General features: G+C 40.6%; 1 protein-coding gene across 1 annotated transcript in view; it reads right to left on the reverse strand.

Moving 5' to 3' along the window:
* The window catches only part of LOC132825165 (dynein axonemal assembly factor 5-like), a 122,670-nt gene that overhangs the window by 36,874 nt on the left and 63,854 nt on the right, over nt 1-21,942 (reverse strand). Inside the window, exons 5-7 of the mRNA XM_060840189.1 lie at nt 19,242-19,474; nt 10,463-10,675; nt 5,125-5,268 (exon numbers count right to left, since the gene is read on the reverse strand). Of these exons, the coding sequence (XP_060696172.1) occupies nt 5,125-5,268; nt 10,463-10,675; nt 19,242-19,474 (590 nt within the window). The remainder of the gene's footprint in view (nt 1-5,124; nt 5,269-10,462; nt 10,676-19,241; nt 19,475-21,942) is intronic.

Below are 21,942 nucleotides of genomic sequence, written 5' to 3' on the forward strand. Positions count from 1 at the left end.
GGATGTTGTGGCCATTTCAAAGACATGGATAGAGCGGGACAGGATTGATTGTTGCAAGTTCCAGGATTTAGATGTCTTAGTAAGATGATAAAAGAGGGGGAGGTGTGGCATTGTTAGTCAAGGACAGTATGACAGTGACAGAAAGGACACTTGAGGACTCATCTACTGAGGTAGTATGGGCTGAGGTTAGAAACAGGAAAGGAGAGATCACCCTGTTGGGAGTTTTCTATAGGCCTCCGAATAGTTCCAGAGATGTAGAGGAAAGGATTGCAAAGATGATTCTGGATAGGTGTGAGAGTACTAGGGTAGTTGTGATGGGGATCTTAATTTTCCAAATATTGACTGGAAATACTAAAGTTCAAGTACTTCAGATGGGTCAGTTTTTGTGAAATGTGTGCAAGGGCGGGGGGTTCCTGACACAGCATGTAGACAGGCCAACAAGGAGAGAGGCCACATTGGTTTGGCACTGGGTAATGAACCAGGCCAGGTGTAAGATTTGGAGGTAGGTGAGCACTTTGGTGAGAGTGACCATAATTCAGTTATGTTTACTTTAGCGCAGGACAAGAGTAATAATTGGGGCAAAGGCAATTATGATGTGATTAAGCAAAATTTAGGATGCACTAGATGGGGAAAGAAATTGCATGGGATGGGCACAATTGAAATGTGGAGCTTCTTCAAGGAACAACTACTGCATGTACCTGTCAGGCACGGAGGAAGTGGTTGATTGAGGGAGCCGTGGTTTACTAGGGAGGCCGAATCGCTAGTCAAGAAGAAGGTGATGGCTTATGTTAGGATGAGACGTGAAGGCTCAGTTAGGGCAGTTAAGAGTTACAAGTTAGCCAGGAAAAACCTAAAGAGAGAACTAAGAGAAGCCAGGAGGGGACATGAGAAGTCGTTGGCAGGTAGGATAAAGGAAAACCCTAAAGCTTTCTATACATATATCAGGAATAAAAGAATAACTAGAGTAAGATTGGGGCTAATCAAGGACAGGAGTGGGAAGTTGTGCATGGAGTTTGAGGGGATAGGCAGCGCTAAATGAGTATTTTTCATTGGTATTTACATTGAAAAAAAACAAAGTTGTCGAGGAGAATACTGAGATATAGGCTACTAGACGAGACAAGATTAAGGTTCACAAAGAGGAGGTGTCAGCAATTCTGAGAAGTGTGAAAATAGATAAGACACCTAGGCAGTATGGGATTTATCTTAGGATTCTCTGGGAAGCCAGAGAGCAGAATGCACAGACTTTGGCTTTGATCTTTATGTCATTGTTGTCTAAGGAATAGTGCCAGAAGATTGGAGGATAGCAAATGTTGTCCTCTTGTTCAAGGGGATTGCAGACAACCCTGGTAATTATAGACCAGTGAGCCTTACTTTGGTGGTTGATAAAGTGTTGGAAGAGGTTACAAGAGATATGATTTATCATCACCTAGAAAGGAATAAGTTGATCAGGGACAGTCAACACTGTTTTGTGATCACTGCTTAGGTCGTGCCTCACAAACCTTATTGTGTTCTTTGAGAAGGTAACCAAACAGGTGGATGAGGGTGAAGCAGTTGATGTGGTGTATATGGATTTCAGTACGGCGTTTGATAAAGTTGCCCATGGTAGGCTATTGCATAAAATATGAAGGCATAGAATTGAGAGTGATTTAGCGGTTTGAATCAGAAATTGGCCAGTTGTAACAAGACAGAGGTGATGGTTGATGAGAAATGTTCATGCTAGAGTTCAATTAGTAGTGGGGTACCACAAGGATCTGTTTTGGGTCTGCTGTTGTTTGTCATTTATATAAATGACCTGGATGAGGGCATAGAAGGATGGGTTAGTAAATGTGCGGATGATACTAAGGTAGGTGGAGCTGTGGACAGTGCCGAAGGATGTTGCAAGTTAAGAGGTACATAGATAAGCTGCAGAACTGGGCTGAGAGGTGGTAAATGGAGTTGAATGTGGGAAAGTATGAAGTGATTCATTTTGGAAGGGGCAACAGGAATAGAGAGAGTACTAGGCTAATGGTAAGATTCTTGGCAATGTAGATGAGCAGAGAGATCTCGGTGTCCATGTGCATAGATCCCTGAAAGTTGTCACCCAGGTTGATAGGGTTGTTAAGAAGGCATACACAGTGTGTTAGCTTTTATTGGTCGAGGGACTGAGTTTCAGAGCCACAAGGTCATGTTGCAGCTATACAAAACTCTGGTGTGGCCGCACTTGGAGTATTGCATACAGTTCTGGACACCGCAGGTTGACAGATGATTTATTAGGACATTGCCTAGTTGGAGGGAAGGTCTTACGAGGAAAGGCTGAGCGACCTGAGGCTGTTTTCATTCGAGAGAAAACGATTGAGAAGTGACTTAATTGAGACAAATACGTTAATCAGAGGGTTAGACAGGGTGGGCTCTGAGAGCCTTTTTCCTCAGATGGTGATGGCTAGCACAAGAGGACATAGCTTTAAACTGAGGGGTAAGAGATAAAGGACAGATGTCAGAGGTAGTTTCTTTACTCAGTAGTAGGGCATGGACGCCCTGCCTGCAACAGTCGTAGACTTGCCAACTTTAAGTTCATTTAAATGGCCATTGGATAAACATATGGATGAAAATGAAATAGTGTAGGATAGATAGGCTTCAGATTGGTTCCACAGGCTGGCGCAACGTCAAGGGCTGAAGGCAACACTGTAACGTTCTATGTTACTGAGAACAATTTTGCCTGAGATTGACGTCATTTAAGAGGCGTAACATAATTTTATAGTGTACAAAATTTTAGATTTCTATAAGCAGGAAATGCCTTCCATCCAATTCAGCCACTGCATTGCCAGAGACAAGACCTATCTGATTTGTCCCCTAAATCTCTCTCAAAAATGTCTTCAAACAGTCTCTTAAACTTTGAAACATTTCAATGTCATTGTCATATGAATTTACTCCGACATTACACAGATGACAACAAAAGTATCTTTAATAGTATTTTGGGATATTGTGAGCTGGTGAAAAGCGTTACACAATGCAAGTGCTTTTTGCTTATTCAGGTGCTTCATCACCCTTTAATATAAAGTTCCATCTCTTTTCTTAGAGTACTAACTGTTTGTTAATATAAAGAATTTGGATCAATTATTTTTCCAACACCTCTCAATCTTGAAAACTTCAAAATAAGATCACCTCAAAAGGATTTCCCTTCCCAAAGTAAACAGTCCAACTTGACCTCAATTGCTGATCGGCATAAGAATCTTCACTGCTCACCTCTCAAAGACAAATAAGTTAAGAAAACCTGACCAATGCTTTTCAGGGGATCACGTTCAAAGCATTCCAAAATCTTGTTACCTTGAAATCTCTATTCTAACCTTTACTAATCCAACCAACTAATGTTTTTCATCTTGTCTTCTGTGTTTGGTGCGACTTCATAAATCTATTCACAACAAAAAGAGCCAAACTTGCAGTAAGCTTACTGAATTTAACCTAAATTTCCCATGTGACTCCACACTTCCACACTACTTCACAGCAAAGTGTCTGATCCTCTCCCAATATCATCAATAAGAAAATATGAATCCTTTTGAATTTGTCATTAGCCAAATTGTCAGTTTCATTTGCAGTGTCCTCCACCAAAAGTTGTACATTGAAATATGTGATCTCCATGACTATTCCATGAGATAACCTGCTCATAACTACTTAACTGAATATTGCCAAAGGCATTCTGAAAATCCATCAACATATTAACACATGTATCCAACTGGCCATACTGAAATCTCTTGGAAATTTTGCATTTGAGTCAAAAGTGGCCTTTTATCCCTCAGTCTACACCGAGTGTTGTTAAACTAGCTATGAAAGGTGAAGTTCAAATTCAAGCAAACCGATGGCAAAGTGCTGGACGACAAAAGCAAACTAGGGTTTCAATATCCCAATACAATCAACAGCAACTTGAGTGAACCTTTGCTGACATGACAAGGCCATTAATCATAGAGTTAGAACCAGGCCAGATAAGAAATGAAATGTTAAAATTAAAGCACATATAATGATGCAAGTGAAAGAGACAATGCACAGAGACAAACCTGATTCTGGGTGAGTGACCAATGTAGAATTTGTCATTTGAAAAACATAAAAAAGGTTTTGCCTTTTAGGACTAATACATTCTCAAAGCTCTTCACAGTCAATTAAACGTTTTGAGTCTAGTCACAGTTTTAATTTAGGAATCCGAACAGTCAACTCTGCACAGCAAACTCCCATACACAACAATGTGACAATGACCAGATAATTGCATTGTGGTGTTGTCTGAGACATATATATTGGCAATGACATCAGGGATAGCTCTCTTAATCTGCTCAGAAATTGTGTCATGTAATATTTTACATCCACTTGAGGGGGTAAAGGGAGCCTTGATTCAATCTCTCAACTAACTGCAGCACCTGCAACAGTGCAGCTTCACGTCTGCATTGGAATATTTTCTGATTTTTAGATTCAAGTCCAGAAATAGAACTTGATGTTGCAACATCTGACCAAGAGACAAGAATGCAATAGAGGTTTATAAGATGATCAGGAGAATAGATAGAGTAGACAGTCAGAGACTTTTTCCCCGGGTACAACAGAGTGTTACAAGGGGACATAAATTTAAGGTAAAGGGTGGAAGGTATAGCGGGGATGTCAGGGGTAGGTTCTTTACCCAGTGAGTGGTGGGGGCATGAAATGCACTGCCTGTGGGAGTGGCAGAGTCAGAATCATTGGTGACCTTTAAGCGGCAATTGGATAGGTACACGGATAGATGCTTAAGCTAGGACAAATGTTCGGCACAACATCTTGGGCCGAAGGGCCTGTTCTGTGCTGTATTGTTCTATTGTTCTATGTTCTAATCTACTGGGAAACAGCTAACATTCAGTGTATCTTAGTTTTATACCTAATACTTGAACTTAATTCAATATATACATCTTCAATGTATGTTCCATTTAAAATCATCTCAACAACAAGAATCAAACATATTGCAATGTGAAACTTCAGTTATAAAATAACGTGTTCAAAGTTAAAGCTAAAGCTAAAAAGAGGGCGAATGCACTCAGCAGTTAATTTTTGTTTGAAAGCGCGAACCATTTCAAAACCTAATTTACAGACAGGCTATTCAACTAGCTGACCTAGGTAAGTTTCACTTGGTAATACCTTGTTTTCCAGTTCTTGGTCAGACGTTAAGGATGTGATGGTCACCAGCACTTTAAGCAGATGCAAATTTATTTCACTGCATTGCTTTCCACATACCGTAATTAAGATCTGCACACAAAGAAGCAGCTGTTCCAAATACTCAACCTACAGTTTCATAAAGAAGGAAATAAAATAATCAACTCACATTTTTGCACTATAAATGCACATTTAATTTCATTCTTGTACATATGACTAGAACCCAAAAGTAGATTATTTGTCTTGAATAGAAATATATTGCAAATTTTGTTTCAAAGATATATTTGAATGTTTTACAAATTATGTTTTCATCCATTCAATAAGGTGCAACTCCTCTGGTGGAACAGAAGTGAAAAAAAATGCACTTGAGGTTTAATATTGGGAACCTACACATTTTCTACAAATCATCAGCTGCTTCATCCAGATCAACTTGTTTCTGGAAGCAGAAGCAGGCACAAGATAAAAGTTAAATAAATAAGCTTGCTGGTAAAAGATTGCTGGTTAGTATACAGTTTCAATCATGGCTAGCAAGGACTGATTTAACGTAATTTTGGGATCTTTAATTTTTGCCTCCAAATTATTTTGTTGATATACTTTTGATTTCTTTGTCTCCATTTGTTTGATTGCTGGTGTTAGAAAACTGCCAAATATTGGCTGCTAATTTAAAACGAGATCAAAATTGAGTATGTATGACCTCAATGTGTGCTAAAGTGCTGCTCCTTTTGTACAAGCACAAAAATTTTCTCCACAACTTGTTTAGACAAAAGACACAAATCTATTTTCTCATACCATTTTCTCGCAGGTTGTCATTAATGCAACAGATTTCAAAGACACGGATCAGATTTCATTCAGCTAGACTGCCAGGTGCAAAATTTGGCTGAGAACACAAGGGCAAATACCTCCAGAGAAGACGCTGAACAATTTTTGAAAAGAGTGAGTTCCCTTCCACAACAAAGAATCCCAATTTGCTGTTGGGCTAATCATCATATATTCTCTTTCGCCACTACTATTAACACCTGGCTCTAATCAGGAAAAGAAATTTGTTTCCGGGTCAATTCTATACAAACTAATGGAAGAACAGAAAAATTTCCCTTTGCTACTCAAAGAAGCAGTGGAACAAATATCAACATTTGGCAGCAATTCATGTTTTATCTTGAGGCAGCTATTACACTTCCACTCATTAACCATAAAATTAGCAACTTCAAGTATTTCTAACTGCAATCAAATTGTGACTGAAGTGCAAAATATTTGAAGGTCTATCAATGAGAGAAAAAAAGAAAAAACTAAAACTAGAAATTTTTTTTCAAAAACCACAGTAGTAAAGATATTGAATCAGTGGCAACAATCTTTTCTTTAATGGTGGCATCCAGTTACTATTTGCGAGTGGTGCCAAGTGAATCCTGACAAAGGCACAATATTAACAAGTGGAAGGAGGATATGTTGACAACAGTCTACCAAGGATACCAGTCAATACTAAGTTGAAGAGAAATAGTGTACACTTGCCAAATGACTTTGACCATTATCCCTAGACCAAAAGTAGTCCAGACTGCATGGGAGATCAAAACCGGGATGGTAGAACTCTATATGAAGACTTAAGGGGCAAACCTACAGCAGGCAAACAGGTGGTTGAAGACAAAATGTGATTGTGAATGTGAGGTGTCATGCCATTAACTATGTGATGATTGATCAGCAGAAATACAAACCTGACCATGTCTCAGTACGGTACTATTACATTACCCTATTGAAAGGAAGGGGACTTACGTCTCAACTGAAAGATATGAGTGTACAAGATGATATTTATGCATTAAATGGATTGATTTACACCCAAATAAGAAACAATGTTTGTTCTGATATAAAACATCTTTCATTTTCATGAGGGGAAGTTATGTCATGTTTTTCAAACGGAATTTCCAAAATCTAAAACACTGTAAAGTGGCCTTGTGCAGCTCTCCAACACAAATATCAACCTATTCCTTAATAATCAACAAGTGGATCAGCCGCTTGAGCTAAGTAATGCAGTTGATGAGCACCTATTAAACTGATCTCTATACAAGACAGTAGATCCAGAAAAGGCAAGGCAGAGGCAAGGAAGGCAGGAATCCAAACTAATTTCAAATTAAAAACTGCAAGAACAATCAAAAAATGGGAAGTCAGCAAAGTAACAATGCACTTAATGTATTTTAATCATCAGTAATACAAGCTGTTATAGCAATAGAGATATCTGAATGGCATCGTTACAGTAACAGCATTACTACTTTCAACGTCACAGCTTGGGGCTGCTTCAGTAAATCTGTACCCCTGTGAAACTATTAAGTCAAATAGTTGACGTATAACTTATAAACGTACTTCAGGAATGATTTTACTCGGTGAGTAGTCGTCCTTGGATAAAAATCTTTGGTGGGGTGGGGGGTGCAAGAAAGAGGTCGTTGAGAGTGCGATAGGTAGATGAAGAAGGGGGGTGCAGGTGAAAAGGTGGAGAAGGAGTTTGGAGTGGGTCGGTGGGAAGGAAGGTGGACAGGTAGGGCAAGTCAAGAGGGCAGCGTCGAGTTGGAGGGTTGGATCTGGTACAAGGTTGGAGGAGGGGAAAAGAAGAAACCGATGAAATCCACATTGATCCCATTCGGTTGGAGAGTCCCAAGGCGGAAGATGAGACATTCTTCCTTCAGGCATCAGGTGGTTAGGGTGTGGTGGTCGAAGAGGCCCAGGACCTGCACATCCTTGGTGGAGTGGGAGGTATAGTGAAAATGTTCGGCCTCTGGGCAGTGGGGTTGTTTTGTGCAAGTGTCCCGGTGATGTTTTCTGAAGCATTCCGCAAGAAGGCGTCCTGTCTCCCCGGTGTAGAGGAGACCACATCGGGAGCAACAGATATAGTAGGGACGAGTGTCGAAGTGCAGGTAAATCTCTGACAGATGAGGAAGGGTCCTTTGAAGGTTTGGAAGGAAGTAAAGGGGAAGATGTGGGCACAGGTTTCCCCTCCCATGTAGTCAATGATACCCTCCAGTGCATCTCCTCTATCTCCTGCATCTCTGCCCTCGAATCCTACTCCTCCAACCACAGCAAGGACAGAACCTCACCTTCCACCCCACCAACCTCCGCAAAAATTCCATTATCCTCTGCCATTTCTGTCACCTACAAGCAGACCCCACCACCAGGGATATATTTCCCTCCCCATCCCTATCCGTGTTCCATAAAGGCCTTCCAACTGCTGTTCACTTGTTAGGTCCATGCACTTCCACATGTCAGCTACTGTACCTGTTGCTCCCGACTTGGTCTTCTTTACATTGACTGAATAGACTGGGGCTGTTTTCCCTGGAGCGTCGGATGCTGAGTGGTGACCTTATAGTGATTTATAAAATCATGAGGGGCACGGATTGGGTGAATACCCAATGTCTTTTTCCTCGGGCAAGGTAGTCAAAAACTAGAGGGCATAGATTTAAGGAGAGAGGGGAAAAGATTTAAATGGGACCTAAGGTACAACATTTTTATGCAGAGGGTGGTGCGTGTACAGAATAAGCTGCCAGAAGAAACGGTGGAGATGGTACAATTATAACATTTAAAAGGCACCTGGAAGGGTTTAGTGGGATATGGGCCAAAAACTGGCAAATGGGACTAAATCAGATTGGGATGTTTGGCTGACGCAGATGATTTGGACCAAAGGGTTTGTTTCCATGCTGTGAGATTCTACGACTCTAACTGCCTACTGTTTGGAACATTATTTCGTCTTTACCATTCCACCTTCTAATAATCAACAGATAAGTGAGTGTTTTTGTACCAACCATGCATAGCACTAACCTGCATATATCATCATTAACAGTGGCTCAGTGGTTAGCAGTGCTGCCTCACAGCACCAGAGTCCCAGGTTCGATTCCAGCCTCGGGTGACTGTCTGTGTGGAGTTTACACATTCTCCCTGTGTCTGCGTGGGTTTCCTCTGGGTGCTCCAGTTTCCTCCCACAGTCCAAAGAGGTTCAGGTCAGGTGAACTGGCCATACTGAATTGCCCGTAGTGTTAGGTGCATTAGTCAGAGGGAAATGGGTCTGGGCGGGTTACTCTTCAGAGGGTCGGTGTGGACTTGTTGGGCCAAAGGACCTGTTTCCACACTGTTGGGAATCTAACCTAATCCAATCCAAATCTGGTACTGCTAGCATCAATAAATAAACAGAGAAACATGCAACAACTAAATTACAGTTTCAATATTGTACTGTTTTTCTGTTCACCAATCCCCCTTCTTTTGTTCTGATCAAATGTCAAGGATTCAAAGCCTTAACTATCTTTCTCTCCACAAATGCTGCCATTATAGCTGAGTATTTCTAGAATTTCCTGTTTCTGTACTCTGTTTCTTTATTGTAATGTTTAAGGTGATTAAGACAAAACTGCATTGTTATCTCATACAAGTTGGTCAGGTTTCCTAACCAAAAAATAATTGTCTTCAGAGTCAAAGTCAAAAACACATCATACATGCTTCCATCATATGACAGACAGCAGAACGAGAAAAGGTCTCACTTCCATGTTTACTCAGTTTCTCTTTTGCTTATATGAAAAATGTAAGTTATAAAAGATAAAAAGAGGAAAAACAGAAAACATTCTAAATATTCAGAGGGTCAGAAATGATCCATGGATAGAAATCACATTACATATTGAGACCCATGGATAGAGAAAATTCAAAACTTAGATGTGTAACACATACACAAGAATTGAGACAGGGAGGTGGGGAGTTGTGGTGGTGGTAGGGTGGTGGGGGTGGGAGGGTTGCTATCAGAGGAAGGAAGAATAAATAGCAAGGCTCTGCAATAAGGTGAAATACAAGAGACCCTCAGCTCCTTTAAAAGGAACTTGGATCTGCACCTAAAGCATTCTAACTTGCAAGGTTACAGGCAAAGTGCCAAAGATTGGGATTGGAATGGTTCCTAGTTTATTCGCCAGCACACATATGACGGACTGAATGCCATTTCCTGTGCTGTAACATTTCCGTGGTCATATGGTAATGGGACTAGAAAAGAAATAAAAAGAAGGTCTGGGGGAGCTGTAAACAGCAGAATCAGTAGCGTGCTAACTTTATATTTCGCCCTTGCCCTCTATACTTGTTTCAAGACCACAGCATTTCAGTTTTTCAGCTCTGATACAAGATTACTGACCCAAAAGGTCAGCTCTGTTTTTCTCAATACAAATGCTCCCTGATCTCCTGGGCATTTAAAGTATCTTCCATTTTCATTTCTGATCTGCAATATCTACAAGGTTTTGCTTTTGTTGGAAAAGAAATGAAATGAAAGAAAAATACATTGCAAGAGTTTAGATAACAAACCTTAACTTTTATTAGCATTTACCTTTTGGGACACTTGGCATATGTCAGGAAGAGCCAGGGTCTCTCCAATTCTCAGCAGATGTGGGTGCAGCGCTTGTTTTGAGGTACCTTTAATGACTGCACTAAGAACCATCAGGTGAGCAGTACAGGCTGATTTCTCGAGTGCTGTCAGAATCAATTTCAAAAAGACCTCGGGATCCACAAATGTTCCAATCAGTTCTGCTGCCTTTACAGACTGAAATGACAGAGGTATTAAGAAGTCAAAGCTTGGAACTGGAAACCTTTATCCAACCACCTGGTGGATTTGAAGTACATTATTGAAAAGTATTCAATTTTCTCAAAACAATCTGCAAATGTCATAAAATTACTTACAAACGCCTATGGCCAGTGAGTGGCAGATGGAATTTAATTTAGATAAATGTGAAGTGTTGCATTTTGGTAAGGTAAATCAGGGCAGGACTTATACAGTTAATGTTACGGTCCTGAGAAGTGTTGCAAAACAAAAAGACTGAGGGGCACAGGTACATTATTCCTTGAAAGTGAAGTCACAGGTAAACAGGGTGGTAAAGGCAGCATTTGGCACGCTTGCCTTCATTGGTCAGTACACTGAGTATATGAGTTGGGATGTTATGTTGCAGCTGTACAAGATATTACTGCAAGAGATAAGGGAAATAATAACTGGGGCATATCTTCACATCCCCTTTAACCCAGCCAAGGTTCCAGAGGACTGGAAATTCGCCAGTGTTGATCTTTTCTTTAAGAAAGGAAGCAGGGATAATCCAGGAAATCACAGGAAGGGGAGGCTGATGTCTGTGGTGGGGAAGCTCTTGGAGAAGATACTGAGGGACAAGATATATGCACATTTGGAAGAAAATGGGCTAATTAGTGACAGACAGCCATGGCTTTGTAGGGGCAGGTCATTTCTCACCAACCTGATTGAATGTTTTGAAGAGGTGACAAAGATAATCGATGAGAGAAGGGCTGTCTGTGTGTAGATGTAGTTTATATGGACTTTAGTAAGACATTTGATAAAGTACCAAGTGGCAGATTGGTACAAAAACATGGGATTTAGAGTGGGCTGGCTAGATGAATACATAACTGGCTTGGTCACAGAAGACAGAGGGTAGTGGTGGCAGGGTGCTTTTCAGAATGGAGACCAGTAACTAGTGGTGTTCCATAGGGATATATCTTAGGTCCTCTGTTGTTTGTAGTATATATATATATAAAAAGTATTTAGAGGAAAATCTAGGTGGTCTGATTATTAAGTTTGCAGATGACGCAAAGATTGGTGGAGTTGCTGGTAGTGCTGGTGATTGTGAAAGAATACAACAGGATATGAATAGATTGGCAACGTGGGCACAGAAATGAAGGTTAATTCAGACAAATGTGAGGTGATGCGTTTTGGAGGATCAAATTTAGGTGTGCATTACACTATAAATGGCAGAACCCTGAGGAACATTAACTTCAAGATGGATCTGGGCATGCAGGTCCACAGTTCTCTCAAAGTAGCAACACAGGTGGCCAAGGTGATTAAGAAGGCAAATGGCATGCTTGCCTTCATCGGCTGGGGTATGGAGTCCGAGAGTTGGCAAACCATGTTGCAGCAGTATGAAACTCTTGTCCGGTTGCACCTGAAGTACTGTATGCAATATTGGAGACCACACTATCAGAAGGATGTGGAAGCTTTGGAAAGAGTGCTGAGAAGGTTCACCAGGATGTTGCCTGGTCTTCAGGGCATTGGCTATGAGCAAAGGTTAAAAAGATTAGGATTGTTTTCACTGGAAAGACTGTGACTGAGGGGAGATCTGATAGAAATCTACAAAATTATGAGAGACATAGGTAGTGTAGATAGTCAGAGGCTTTTTCCCAGGGTTGAAATTTCAATTACAAGGGGGCACAGGTTCAAGGTGAGAGGAAGCAAGTTTAAGGGAGATGTGCAAGAGAGGTTTTTCATGTAGACAGTGGTAGAAGCCTGGAATGCACTACCAGAAAAGGCTTTGGAAACAGATAGGTTGGCAACATTTAAGAGCATCCGGATAATTACACAAATTGGGAGGATATGGGCCAAATTAGGGCAGAAGATTTGATTTTTTTTTAGTTTAGGAAGGGCATGATGATCAGCACAGGCTTGGAAGGCCAAAGGGTCTGTTCCTCTACTGTATTTCTCTTTTGTTCCTTCGATAGCAGCCACTTTTGGAATATCGCATACAATTCTGGTCGGCCTTTTATTGGAAGAATGTTGTTAAACTTAAGAGGTTGCAGAAAAGATTTACAAGAATGTTGCCAGGACTGGGGAGTTTGAATTGTATGGAGAGACTGATTAGACTGGGGCTTTATTCCTGTCACAGGCTTAGGGATGACCTTACAAAGGTTTATAAAATCATGAGGGGTATGGATAGGATGGTGAATAGTCAAGGGTGGGGGTCCAAAACCAGAGAGCATAGGTTTAAGGTCAAAGGGGGAAAAGATTTCCAAAGGACCATCACATAAAGGATAGTGCGTATATGGTACGAGATGCCAGACGAAGTGATGGAGGCAGGTACAATTACAATATATAAAAGACACCTGGATGGTTACTTGAATAGGAAGGGTTGAGGGGGATATGGGCCAAATGCTGGTAAATGGGACTAGGTAAGATTGGGAGATCTGGTTGGCATTGATGCGTTGGACTGAAGGGTCTGCTTCCGTGCTATATGACGATGACTTTATTCACAACTCCTCAAACACTGATGATGTCTTTGTTCTAATGCAGCAAGACCTGGACAATGTCCAACTTGTGCTATCAAGTGACAAATAACAATTACACCATACAACTGCTAGGTAATGGCCATCTCCAACAAGATAGATCTCAATTACTAACCCTTGACATTCAACGTCATTACCATTGCTCAATCCTCCACTATCAATATTCCATGGGGTTATATATGCTCAGGAGCAGCAGTGTGTACCATTTACAATATGCACTGCAGCAATTCAAAACTTATGAACACTGACCAGACCAGACGCCTCCAAATATTTTAAGAAAGTAGCTTATTTTCTTAATTTGAAGTTAGATGTGAAGTGCCGTGTGCCAGATGCACTGCGACTGGTCAAACTACTTGATGTTAAGCAAAACACAGGTAATTTAAACACTATAGTTACAATACAAACAAAAGAGGAATTTAGAATAACTGAATTTTTGGAAAAAAAACCTAACCAAAAATAGCAGCAGTACCTATTACAAATTAACTGTTCCTACATCGTAACATTCCATGAAGACACCCCTTGGCAAGAAGACAAATTCCGACACAGATTATTACATGCATTTCTCAAATCCAGGAGGAAAAAAAATCAAGAGAAATTTCAGAGCAAGTAGCAGCTAGGAATCATTCGCTAAAGCTTCCAACTCTTTTGAGACCCCAATAGCTACAGACGTTACTGAAAAAAAACAAAATGTGGATCTGAGAGAGCTGGCCACACGCATTCAGGCTGCTTCCATTGTTCCAACTTTAAAAAAAACCTAAGGCCTCATAAGTTGTTTATTAAGTCAGTGGCCAGTTTGTCACCTCTGCCTTACAACCTCTCTTTAAAAAAATAAAAAAGCATTACAAAACTACCATCTAGAAGGATGAGGGCAGCACATACATGGGAACACCACCACCTCAAAGTTCCTCTCCAAATACTTCACTATCTTGACTTGGAAATATGTAATCCTTCTTTCACGGTCGCTGGATCAAAATCCTGGAACTCTTTCCTCAACAGCACTGTGGGGCTATTTACTCAAAATGGACTCCAGGAGTTATAGAAGGCAGCCGTACCACGCTCTGAAAGACAACTAGTGATGGACAATAAATGGTGGATCAGCCAGCATACCCACATCTCATGAATGAATTTAAAAATATCCTATTTATCTTTAATATTTCATAAAAATTAGATTACAAATTGATAACAGTATATAATGCAAGATGTTGAGAGTAGCAGACTGCAGTCCAAAAACACATCTACATAGTTAATCAACTATTGTTAATTGTCAAGGCTGGTGACAGCAGTGTAGAATTTCCTCTATTTTGCTTTGAGCAGGCCAAAAAAAATCAATTTCACCCAAGAAATAAATAAAAAAAAAATTATTTCTAATATGGTCATCACTCCTTCAAATCAAAACATCTTTTCCAGTGTGTGTACAGACGTTAAGTTGTGTTTGTGATTCACAGTGAATTGCACAATTCTCAAAAATATAAAAAAGTTACCCTTAAGGAGATGAAAGCCACAGTTACTTATGTTCCAAAAAAACAAACAATATTTTGCTGCTTTAAAAATTAAACAGAACAAAACCTTTAATCAATCTAACTACCTATTCAACATCTGTTCTGTTACTCTCAATGGCCAGCACAGAAAAGAGATGCTACTCCTTCAAGTGAAATTACTTTGAATGTTTGAACATAGTTCCTTCCCTCTTCTTTGTAACAATATTCATATAAGTTTTGAACAGCCCTACCTCTGTTAATGCATCTACTTTGAAACCTTAGCAATGTGAGAATAAATGCCCCTTAAAATGAAGCATTTAGCAAAAAAAACTTTTCAATAACTTTTAAGTTCTTGCAAAAAAGCTTAACCAATGAATTTCGGTGGGTTCATCTCCTTGAAAACTACTAGAAGAACCAAATTTACAATAACAGAGAAGTACAAACAATAAAATGCAGATTAATTCAGCAGGTAACAGATTGCAAACATGGCAATGCAAAATGGTCTGTGTATGTAAAAAAAGACATCAAATTAAAGACCTGTCATGAATGAGGTGACAACGATTCTCTCTCTATGTCAGAAGTATTTCTATACAAAAACCTTTCCTGGTTAAATTTGAAGAATTATCCTCCTCTGTCGCTCTATCAGTAATAAGTAGGAAATGAACCAGGCATTTGATGTGACATCGTCTTTGGGATTTGAGCTATAGGCAGAGGATGAACAGGCTGGGGCTGTTTTCCTGGAGCGCGAAAGGCTGTGGGGTGACCTTATGGAGGTTCAAAGTTTGTGCGAAGATTTGTAGCTTGGGTGCTTGTTGTAGTGGTTCTGTTCGCCGAGCTGGAAGTTTTTGTTGCAAACGTTTCATCCCCTGGCTAGGAGACATCATCAGTGCTCTGGAGCCTCCTGCGAAGCGCTTCTTTGATGTTTCTTCCGGTATTTATAGTGGTCTGTCCTTGCCGCTTCCGGGTGTCAGTTTCAGCTGTCCGCTGTAGTTGTTGGTATATTGGGTCCAGGTCGATGTGTTTGTTGATGGAGTTTGTGGATGAATGCCATGCCTCTAGGAATTCCCTGGCTGTTCTCTGTCTGGCTTGCCCTATGATAGTAGTGTTTTCCTAGTCAAATTCATGTTGGCTTGTTGTCTGAGTGTGTGGCTACTCGGGATAGCTGGTCGTGTCGTTTTGTGGCTAGTTGGTGTTCATGTATGCGGATTGTTAGCTGTCTTCCTGTTTGTCCTATATAGTGTTTTGTGCAGTCCTTGCATGGTATTTTGTAAACTACATTAGTTTTGCTCATGTTGGGTATTGGCTCCTTTGTTCTAGTAAGTTGTTGTCTGAGCGTGGCTGTTGGTTTGTGTGCCGTTATGAGTTCTAAGGGTCGCAGTAGTCTGGCTGTCAGTTCTGAAACGCTCCTAATGTATGGTAGTGTGGCTAGTCCTTTTGGTTGTGGCATGTCCTCGTTCCGTGGTCTATCTCTTAGGCATCTGTTGATAAAGTTGCGCGGGTATCCGTTTTTGGCGAATACCTTGTATAGGTGTTCCTCTTCCTCTTTTCGCAGTTCTGGTGTACTGCAGTGTGTTGTAGCTCTTTTGAATAGTGTCCTGATGCAGCTTCGTTTGTGTGTTGGGGTGGTTACTTTCATAGTTTAGGACTTGGTCTGTCTGTGTTGTTTTCCTGTGTACCCTTGTGGTGAATTCTCCGTTCGGTGTTCTCTGTACTATCACGTCTAGGAATGGGAGTTGGCTATCCTTTTCTTCTTCTCTCGTGAATCGGATTCCTGTGAGTGTGGCGTTGATGATCCGGTGTGTTTTTTCTATTTCCGTGTTTTTGATGATTACAAAAGTGTCATCGACATATCTGACCCAGAGTTTGGGTTGAATTTGTGGTAGGGCTGTTCGTTCTAACCTTTGCATAACTGCCTCTGCTATGAGTCCCGAGATTGGTGATCCCATGGGTGTTCCTTTGATTTGTTCGTATATCTGATTGTTGAATGTAAAGTGTGTAGTGAGGCACAAGTCCAGTAGTTTAAGTATGCCGTCTTTGTTGATAGGTTCCGCCTCCTGTTTTCTGTTATGTATGTCCAGTAGGTTGGCTATTGTTTCTCTGGCTAGGGTTTTGTCAATCGAAGTGAACAGTGCCGTCACGTTGAATGAGATCATGGTTTCTTCTTTGTCTATGTGTGTATTCCTGATGGCGTCCAAGAATTCCTGTGTTGATTGTATGGAGTGTTTGGATCCGCTGACCAGGTGTTTCAGTTTCTGTTGTAGTTCTTTGGCCAGTTTGTATGCTGGTGTCCCTGGTAGTGATACTATGGGTCTGAGTGGGATGTCTGGTTTGTGTACTTTGGGTAGTCCATAGAATCTGGGGGTGTTGTTGCTTTCCCGTTTCATTCTTCGTAGGTCAGCTTTGGTTATCTGTCCGTTTTTTTGTAGATTCCTTAGTGTGTTATTTATTCTATTGGTGAGTTGTGGCGTGGGGTCAGAATCCTTCATTTGGTAGGTGTTGGTGTCTGCTAGTAGGTGTTGTGCTTTTTTGATGTAATCTGATTTATCTAGGATGACAGTCATTCTGCCTTTATCTGCTGGTAGTATGATTATGTTCTTATCATTTCTTAGTGCTTTCAGTGCTTCCCTCTTCTGGCTGTTCTCTGTCTGGCTTGCCCTATGATAGTAGTGTTTTCCCAGTCGAATTCATGTTGCTTGTTGTCTGAGTGTGTGGCTACTAGGGATAGCTGGTCGTGTCGTTTTGTGGCTAGTTGGTGTTCATGTATGCGGATTGTTAGCTGTCTTCCTGTTTGTCCTATATAGTGTTTTGTGCAGTCCTTGCATGGTATTTTGTAAACTACATTAGTTTTGCTCATGTTGGGTATAGAAACATCAAAGAAGCGCTTCGCAGGAGGCTTCAGAGCACTGATGATGTCTCCTAGCCAGGGGACGAAACTTTTGCAACAAAAACTTCCAGCTCGGCGAACAGAACCACTACACCTTATAGAGGTTTACAAAATTATGAGGGGCATGGACAGCATAAATAGACAAAGTCTTTTCTCGGGGGTGGGGAAGTCCAGAACTAGAGGGCATAGGTATAGGGTGAGAGGGGAAATATATAAAAGAGGCCTAAGGGGCAACTTTTCACGCAAAGGGTAGTGCGTGTATGGAATGAGCTGCCAATGGAAATGGTGGAGGCTGGTACAATTGCAACATTTAAAAGGCATTTGGATGGGTATATGAACAGGAAGGGCTTAGAGGGAAATGGACCAGGTGCTGGCAGATGGGATTAGATTGGGTTGGGATATCTGGTTGGCATAGATGCGTTGGATCAAAGGGTCTGTTTCAGTGCTGTACATCTCAATGACATTCAATCAGCCATGACTGAATGGCGGAGTGGACTTGATGGGCCGAATGGTCTTACTTCCACTCCTATATCTTATGGTCTTATGGACTCTATTATCTTGTGATTGGGAAACTGCTCTTGGAGAACAAAATGTTTATATCTGGAACCACTTATGGCTACTGGGTTAGACTAGCATTTATTACCAACACTGATTACTTTTAAAAAGCTCAGTAGAAGCATTTTAAAATGTAGTGTCAAATTAAAGCTTGACTGTTACTGTATATCGTATTTGTTTGTCATCCTAGAGAAAACAAACTCTGCAGTACTAAAAACTACCCTTTAAGAAGGCAGAAAACATTAAGTTGCAAATGCTAATAAAAGACACCAGCTTTCAAAATAAAAGGAACAGTCAAACATAAGTTGCAGTTTATTCAGCAATTAAATTGTCATGTTAATGTCTCAACTGATATCATACAGCGAAAACAAGGTTTGAGAACTGTACCCCAGATTTTCTTTGTTCTACCGTTGGCAGTCATGCTCTTGGCTCTGAGCTGTGGAATTCCACTCCTAAACTTTTCCACCTTTTAAATTATAACACACTTCAAAACTTGATTCAATGCCAAATTTTGTTAAAAACACTGAGACACTGTATGTAAGATGTTTTCAAGGTATTCTTCTTGATTAGTTCAATTGGCTGGATTGCTGATTTGTGATGCAGAGTGTTACCAACAGCATGGGTCCAATTCCCACACCAGCTTCAAGTCAGCATGAAGGTCCTGCTTTCTCAACCTCACCCTTCAACTGAGGTGTCATTATCCTCAGGTTAAAGACACCACCAATTGTCTCTCTCTAATGAGAGAAAGCAATCCTATGGTCCAATGGGACTATGACAACTTTACCTTTATGCTGATTAATTGTATAGAATAATACACCCACAGGCGGCTTAACTATATTAAACTTGCACTAACTGTTTCAAAACAATAACTCATTTCATCCCAATATCCCCATTTTTCTTTTACCATGTACATGCTTTATTTTCTTCAAAATATTTGTCCAATCTTCCATTAAAAGCCTGAATGTATATCCATAATCCTCTCCAGCAGTGCATCAGAAAACCTAACCATTGATGTTAAACTGTCTTTCCTCCTACCCCATCTAATCATGTTAATCATGTTGCTATTCATGTTAAATCTGTGATATAAATATTAGTGAAATATTGTTCATATAGGAAAGCAAAAGATAACAGCTACATACGTTCTGAACCACAAGCGTCTCTTCATCAGAACATGATCGATACATGGTACTGAGAAGCAGCTCCATGTGCTGTGTGAGGTGATCTTCAGCATGGAGCAGCAACATAATCAGGAGCTGTGATGCTTTAACACGTGTTGCAGGAACCCAATCAGTCATGTCGCGACTAACGGCCGGCAAAATTTTGGACAAGTTCCGAAACACCAGTTCTCGGCATCCAAGACAAGGTCGTTCCGCTAAAAACAAAGAACAAAAGTCCAGTCTAAATGACACAATTAGGATACAAACTGCAGGGGTCAAATAATGGTCAACTTTTATACATAAAGCATGGATGCACGTGTGTCCAAAAATGACAATAATAGTTCCCCTTTCTAACTAAGGCAAGAAATCAATGCAATATAATTGGCAGACCTGAGGTTTTCATAAGGAAGCTGCAGAAATTAACAAATACAACAGTGATACAGTCCACAGTATCCCACAGTTTTGAAGTAGCACTGCGCAGTCTTCAACATAAGCTATTGAACAGAAGCGCTGACTGCCTCAAGTTTATGAAAAGGACACTATTTAAAGAGACGCATTATTTCCACATGCCCAAGCCAACACTGGTCTATTAACCAACATTACTAAAGCAAATTATTTCATTGCTGTTTGAAAGGAATTGCTGTATGTCATTTGGTTGCCACGTTTCCTATATTGCAATAGTTCTACTCGGCTGTTGAGAACATTGTGGGAAAGGGTCGGTATGGGGGCTGTGGTAGGTGCTAAAGTTACCACATATAAAGGCAAATTAAATTTTAAAATCTAACTGTTTAGGCATGCGATGACACACCTCAGCGGTCATTGTATCCCAAAGTGAAACTTGAACCTGAACCTTCCGGCAGAGATACAGACCCAATCATTGAAATACAAGATCTTCCAAATATAAGTTCCTTTACTGCAATAAATGAATTTACAAACATAAGCTTCACAGCACACACCTGGATTAAATATATTTGATTAATTTCAGATGTATACCAACCCTGCAATTTTTTGAGGTGAAGAATTGTGGAGCATGCACCCACAAACCCAATAATGGGTTGAAACTTCATATCCTTCGATGACAAATAACAGACTACAGCACTCAGACAGGGCAGGATCTTCTGTTTAATGTTTTGCGGCTCTATAATTATAAGTTACATCAACACAATGAAAGCTTTCCTAGCACCATTCATGGCTTTAATACACAGACAAAGTCACATCAAAACTCAATTCACTAAATTCCAACCACACCATTACTGTTTACTGACCTCCTGCTATTTCGAGGCAATTCATTACAAGCCCATCTGTAATACTGTCCCTTTTTCCTGAACAAGTAAGTTGACAAAAAAATTCAATGGATATGTGACACACAAAAGACATAAAGGCTGATCAATTATAAGTAAAACTGTGGTATGATTTTCAGTGAGCCAGAAAGTTCTCGTCCTTTTACACCATGTGCAACAATCATTGAAATGCAATTTAATATTTTCTTCATGATGAAAAGTTTCAAAGTATCCCAGTTGTTAAACACCAGGAGGCAGCAGTTCCTGCAGCAAATAAAATGAGAACAGAAATACTTTTGAAAACTTGAGTAAAATGTTCATTCAGATCATCGAGCCTCTTCCACCATTTGATGAAATCATGACTGGTCCGTATTTCAACCCCAGCTACCTGAATTGCCTCCAAAATTATTTATCCTCTTACCTTGCAAAAATATCCAATTTGTAATCAAGGTAGCATCTACTGATTTTTCTTTCGAGTATATTCTACACTTCCATTACCCTTTAATTAGGTGTCTCCTAATCACTCACCCGAATACACTAGATTTAAGATCCCATCAAATCTTCACTCAAAGTTGTGGCAGTGTTCTTGAAAATCTTAACGTTAAGTGCAAAGATTAAAACTGGAGTTAGGTTCTGTACAACCTGCCTTAGCTGAAACAAAAGCATGACAATTTTTTTACTTGTACCCTGCACGTTCAAATATTATACTTTAAATGGTAAAATTCCTACACTAGTAAATAAACTAAGTTAAAACAAATATATTAAAATGTTGTATGCAAGTATAACCTTCTGTGTATAATATCTCCAGTAATATATCCTGAGAGTGGAGTGTAAGGCATTGCTGCCTGAGATCTGTACTGGAAGGCCTTTGCTCAACAGGCTCCAGGCTGCCTGCTGAGGCCATTGTTCATTAGTGGTCATGTCACAGACATTGCCTGGTGGTGTCTTTTTGGGGGATTGTGGCATCTCTCCCTGTTGGATGCCACCACTTCTAGAGTATGCTTGGGTCCCATTCAAAGGGGCTATTCCTTTTGGCTGGTGGTAGGGCTTTGCCAGTCAGTCATCCTCCTCATTGCTTTGCTGTGGATGGGCTTGGTGCCATTTTCTTCCTCTCTTTCTGGCATGGACCCTGGAATGCCTGGCTCCTGTGGCAGGTCATGTTTCACAGCCAGTAGGATAGATAGCATTGTCAAATGGACCACTGGATTTGTCTAGTCTCATGGATGGTTGAAGTGGGATGGCCACTCTCATCCAGAATGGAGTACAGTAGTTCCCCTTCTTTATTCATTGCCTTTGGATGCTGCGACCCAGAAGTTCTGGCCACTATCAGAAGGCTGGGTTAGGTGAATGGCCTACTCTGGTCTGTCCAGGTGGATTCAGGCAGCAGTGGCAGTCTTTGGGGT

Source organism: Hemiscyllium ocellatum, chromosome 20 (assembly GCF_020745735.1).
Source record: "Hemiscyllium ocellatum isolate sHemOce1 chromosome 20, sHemOce1.pat.X.cur, whole genome shotgun sequence".
Taxonomy (NCBI): domain Eukaryota; kingdom Metazoa; phylum Chordata; class Chondrichthyes; order Orectolobiformes; family Hemiscylliidae; genus Hemiscyllium; species Hemiscyllium ocellatum.